The sequence below is a fragment of the Gekko japonicus genome, unplaced genomic scaffold (assembly GCF_001447785.1).
Source record: "Gekko japonicus isolate JY-2015 unplaced genomic scaffold, Gekko_japonicus_V1.1 scaffold35, whole genome shotgun sequence".
Taxonomy (NCBI): domain Eukaryota; kingdom Metazoa; phylum Chordata; class Lepidosauria; order Squamata; family Gekkonidae; genus Gekko; species Gekko japonicus.
Window position 1 is genome coordinate 1,439,692 of NW_015176453.1, and position 6,000 is coordinate 1,445,691.

The window sequence follows — 6,000 nt, forward strand, 5'->3', positions numbered from 1 at the left end:
AGACCTGGGGATCCCCCAGAATTGCAGCTTATCTTTAGACTGCAGAGATCAGTTCTCCTGGAGAAAATGGATCCATTGGAGGGTGAACTCTATGGCATTATACCCCACTGAGGTCCCTGTCCTCTCCAGGTTCCATCCTCAAATCTCTAGGAGTTTCCCTACCTGGATCTTGCAACCCTATGCCTTCATCCCCTGGTGGCGACCCGGGTGGGGGACCTGGCAACCCTAATTGGGTGGCTAAAAAAATTAGTGTCTGAACTGTTTCAGGATCCTGATAATATAAGTTCACCCATCTTCAGTTTCTATATTTCTATCACTGTGTGAAGGGCCAGAAGTAGAAAGTGTTACAGAAGCCTGTGCAGACAAACACACTTCAGAAGACACACACACTGTTGAAGGGCATGCATATAAAAATCTGTATATTTGCTGCCTTATTAAAATGGCACAACTGCAGTGAAAGTGAAACAATGACTGGAATAGGAGTGGTTAAAAATATTTGCTCTTTGCATTTCAGAATATGTCTGGGGGGTTTTCGTTTTTCTACAACAAGACCCCTGGCACAACTGCAGTGAAAGTGAAACAATGACTGGAATAGGAGTGGTTAAAAATATTTGCTCTTTGCATTTCAGAATATGTCTGGGGGGTTTTCGTGCAAATTCACAATGATGAAATAGATTATTCCTCAGAGCAGGGCCTGCTCAAAATGTGATACTGATAGTCCAAAAGAATACATACGTATGCCTTTGCATAGCTGGAAAGAACATACACATGCAATATCTAATTTAACCTGGGCTGTTTCATGTGTAAAGTGGCTGCCTGTACAATATTAGCATACCAGTGCAATATCCTCCTAGATGGTGCTAACTTTGCACAAAGAGCTGCTGAGAGGCCCTGGAGAATAGATGCTTCGCATGTGCAAAGTCTAGCATGGTACATTCTGGTTCCTTTTCATGTTTTCAGCTGTGGACGAGAACAGTCTCCTCTAGATTTTTAGCGAAAGTATACTTTATTCTGGTTGGATCTTGGGGAAAATTAGTGAACAACAGTTACATAGTCCTTGAAATCATGATCAGCTGCTATCCAAAAGAAGCAGTCTGTGTGATGGCTAACAGCCCTGCAAGATCACTACTGATTTCTCATTTTTCATAGGTGTTACAACGGTACTCACTATGACAACCCTTATGATGGGAGCTCGGACATCCCTTCCGAATGCTAACTGCTTCATCAAGGCAATTGATGTGTATTTGGGCATTTGTTTTACCTTCATCTTTGGGGCATTACTGGAGTATGCTGTGGCTCACTTCTGTACCTTTAATCGATCTGGTGTGAAGAAACTCACCAAGGTACCTGTGATACTTCAAATTTTCCCATGTGCCAGTTGCCTCCACCTTTTCCACAACCCTTCTCTCCATTACTTTCTGTGCCATGTAGATAGCCTGATTCCATCGTTGACTAACTTGTTACCACAACCCTGCTACTCCCCTCCCCCATTTGTGTGAGCTTTTCCAAAGCATCTGCCAATTATCATGATGTGCAAGAAACCACGCTGTGTGGTGCAGTACCTTGTGGATTTTGGTCACAGCAACATCTTGAAATCTCATGCTACTTGGAGGGATGGCATGTGCCCTGTACACAAGGACACACGGTGGACAAATGCAAAGCCCATTGACTTCAGGGGACTTAGAAGGGTCTAGGATTGCATTGTAACCCCTAGAATCAGCCAGTGTCATAGAAACATAGAGCTGGAAGGGACCCCAAGAGTCATCCATTCCAACTCCTCTGCAGGAAATTAACAGCTACCTGCCTTCCCAAAGAAGGCATAAAAACCTCCAGGATCCCTAGGCCAACCTGGCCTGGAGGAAAATCCCTTCCTGACCCCTTCCAGATCCTTAATAATAGGACAGAAACAGAGAACAGGGAAAAGTGTGCTATTGATGTGAAGCATGGAAAGCATTACATAACAAGTGAAGTTCATTGCCGCTGTTACATATCATAGTGACTTAAACATGTTTTTAACTAGAGTTGGAGTAAGAATTGCTAGACTGTTTAAATATCTTGACACTCACTGCATAGGAAATCCTGAAAATACCGAGCAGTGGTGGTTTTCTGGACAGGCAACATCGTTTCTCCCTCTTGAACAAATGCACCCATTAATAGGAACCACAAGCAGCAGTGGATTCTATTTCCAGTAGGTTTCAGCTGTCATGCAGTTGCTTTCTGTAGATGCTGCAAATGATTTTTTAAAAATATCAATTCATTATTACCACCTGCTTGCTATTCATTCCTTAAAAGAAGGGTCTGAAAGATGAGTAAAACATTGCTTTTTAAAATACACTCAGCGTGGAGATCCGTCTTGAAGTGCAAGGTTGACTTTCATAATGTAAAACACTTCAAACGTTTTTCCTTCCCTCTCAGCCCCTTGGCAGCCCTTTCAGATTTCCCCTGGTACTCAGATTTGTAAAGCAGATAGGTGTTTATAGTTCTCTTATAGACTCTCTTTCTTCTTTTCGCAAGGGCAATACGATAAGTAAGCTTGTGCTAAAAAAACACATCTTGTTAAGCTCCCTTGGAGAAGAGTAGATAATATCATACAAACGAGGAGCTGCGATGTACAATGCCAGACACTGCATTTTTCACACACGGCTTTAGCTCCCTCTTAGGGAACGTAAAAAGAGCTAAAAACATCCTAATGAAGCATCAGCCACCTGCAAACGACTTGCTGAAACCTTCTGAAGGAAAATAATATGTGTATTATATTCTTGTCTGCAGTGCAATAAACCTGCAGCGTGCTAGAAATGTTACTGTTTTCACCTTTTTAAAAAGGGCATGTTAACGGCACATCCACACAAACACCCAGATAAAACTCTTTATTTTTTAGAATTTGTTAGGATGATCATCGGCACATTTTCCTGGTTGGAACGGTGGTTTCATCTCTAGGCTTTCCTCTATTTTATTCCCTCCTGAAATGCCAGATCCAAGAACTGTGCCATAACAGAAGATCACAAGTGAAACTGTTCTGGCTTTTCCCTTCTACTGCAAGAACATTCATGAGTGGAGTGCAAAATCAGTGAACTGAGCATAGATGTTCTTACAGTGCAGTCTAAACCCACTGAAAATAGCTGAGCATACAGGGAGTAGATTCGTGTGCCTAGGGTAAGGCATGCACACTCATTGCTATGAGTGGGGAAGCCACTATAGAAGGAGGAGATTTTCTGCACACGATGAAACTTCAATATCCCAACTTTAAAAAAAATCACTGGCATGGTGCAGCTATGTGGAATTAAGGCTCATTTATTGCCATGATATGTTCAATTTCACATAGTGGCCCTTGAATTCATCCTAGCATCCTACAAGTAATAAATAAGACTGCATTCCAAATGAATGAGCTCACAAGCAGGATTTTAAGCAATGAAGAGGGGAAAGGGTGCCAGCAGTTAGCTTCTGTAATGCTCCAGGAAATTGATTGAGCTTGTAATGGCCGATGCAATAACATTTTAAAACTGAGCAATATATGGGCAGGAATTATGAGAACAGGCCAGGAGGCAGTATCAGGACTAAATCTGAGCTGGGATTCTTTTTTGAAGTGTGGTCTCTCTAGGAATATAAACAGGTCCAACAGGGGGTTAGCTGGTATAGCATAAGGGCAATGGGTGAGAAGTCAGGAAGTGCCTGGCAGGCCCGTAGCCAGGATTTTGTGGCTTGTGGGACAATTTTTTTCTCATGGGGCAGAAGTTCTCAGCGCAGAAAGCAAAGCCATTTAACCAGTAGAAAGCTGTTACCAGGATAGATCTCTAAAATGTAAGCTGCCAGCAACTTTAGATGACAGTTCTCAGCTGCTGCAAGTTAATCACTTCTGCCAGCCTAAGCAGAAATTCAGATAACAAGCCAGCAGGTGGGGGTGATGACTTCTATAGTCAAGAAGGCTAACACTTAGGCAGAAAAACTCTCTTAAAGGAGACCAGTTTCTTGACACAGAGTTAGAAGGGATTCTAGAGCTCATCTACTCCAACCCCCTTGCTCAGTGCAGACATTAGTCAGCTAAAGCACCCCACTCTGCTTATTGAAAACATTTACAGGAGAAATTCCTGTGGGGCTGTGCCTTTAAGAAAGGGGGCGGAGCCCCCAAAAGCCCCCACCATAGCTACGGGCTTGGTGCCTGATTCAAGTCTTGTCTGTGAAATGAACTCGCTCTCTAGCCTTGAGTAAGATATTCTCTCTCAGCCTCTGCTCAGTCAATAAACTGGAGGTTAGAATATTGCCCTACTTTATAAGGCTGGTGTATAAGATCATATCTGTGAAGTGCGCGGAACGTTCAGACGTGGTGTATAAATACTAGCTAATAGTGGTTTGTTTTTCTAGAAAGATGCCTGTAGAAACTCACAAGCATGGCTTTATTCATCAGAGAGTTTTCTCTCCCCATCTGGGTCCTGTCTGCCTGGTCCCAGAGATTAGAGAGGTCAGAAGCAGATGGCTTTTATGAGAGGCTATGATTGTGCAAATGTTATGTATCGTTTTCACATAACGATACTAGTTCATGAAATCTGTGCCTTCACACAGATCCCTTCTTGACTGTGCCCCCTATCTGCGTTTGCGTGGGTCCCGCTGAGAATCCGAAGCAGGTCTTACATCAAGTTGGCTAAAGCTTGGAGGCCCGCCCTTGCTGCCGAAGGTGTGCCCCTGTCATAACCGGCATCCCGAGGAAGTATTTTCTCAGTGCTTAAACTAAGCCTGTGTTGTAATTTGTGACGGTGGCTCTCTGTGCTTTCCTACCAGGAAGAGGATGAAGAAGCTGAGGAGGAGATCAATGGAGTCCTGTCAGCAATAGCCAACAGTTGCAAGGCTGATAAGATTAGCAAGGCTGATCCAGACAAGTCGGCCAAAAGACCCCTTGGCAGAAAAGAGGAGAAAACTCAACACAGAAGACGTCGTTCCCCAACAATGATGAAAGGACTTCTCTTTATATTTAACTGTTTCCATGTTAAAAACCCCTATCACATAGACAATTATGCCCGGATTTCTTTTCCATTATTGTTTATCATCATAAATGTTTTTTATTGGGTATATTATTTGTGTTTCTAAGCTTTTAAAAATCTGTTCTGAAAAGGTACGCTGACTATGAGGGGGAAAGTGCACAGGCTCTGCAGTGCATTAGGATCATCTTGTTTTGTCATTTAATTGATGAGGTCTATTGGATTTCTAATCAAATTACCATCCATCTGTTAAAATGACTGTAGTATAAAATCTGTTGCTGGTCATCTGTTCAATGCATGTGTTTTGACATTGACCTCGGATTTAGCATGCCACTTATTCTGCTTTGCTGAATGGCAGAAAACCCTTTTTTAAAAAGCTACTTGTTAAACTTTGTACAATGCGGCTTAATGCTAGTTTCTGGATGTGTTTGGGTATGTTGGAAAATAAAAGCAGAAAATATTTTTTTTCTCATATTCTCATATGATAGTCCACTTGGCGTTGTTAATAATGAATAGGCCTTCAAGAATATTACCTTGCAGAACTGTATCAGTGCTGATTAAACTAAACTTAAGTCGGTAATTTGAAGATCTGACTTACAAATGCAAACCAATGTGACATACAGTTCTTTGTAAGCACACAAATAATTAGAAACATTCCATGTTTGCTGAAAACTACCCCAGGCATTAAAGGATTACTGTGCAGAAACTATTGGAAGAATAATGTGGAAAATACTTTCACTAAAAATGTGTTTCTTCCCCCTGGCAAACAAATATCCAGGTGTCTGTCATTTCTCTAATAGAATATTTATTTTAACATCTTGCATTTTCAATCTTTCTATATCCCTTCCTTCCCTTCTTTCATAACTAAACTCAAATTTTTGATTCAAGGAAAGTTCCATTAGAGATAGTTTATGCCTCTCTATAGCAATGTTGTCATGCTTAAACTGTTATATTGTAATAGTCAGATGTGAACCAATCTGCAGATATCTAAATCTGTGAATTGGACCCACACTGACCCAAAAGAGATAGT

The 6,000-nt window shown here is 41.7% G+C and overlaps 1 protein-coding gene across 1 annotated transcript in view; it reads left to right on the forward strand.

Annotated features, from left to right (window-relative positions):
• Positions 1 to 5,079, forward strand: part of LOC107123617 (gamma-aminobutyric acid receptor subunit pi-like) — a 50,805-nt gene extending 45,726 nt beyond the window's left edge. The window contains exons 8-9 of the mRNA XM_015426888.1: positions 1,150 to 1,343; positions 4,774 to 5,079. Of these exons, the coding sequence (XP_015282374.1) occupies positions 1,150 to 1,343; positions 4,774 to 5,079 (500 nt within the window). The remainder of the gene's footprint in view (positions 1 to 1,149; positions 1,344 to 4,773) is intronic.
• Positions 5,080 to 6,000: the final 921 nt, after the last annotated feature.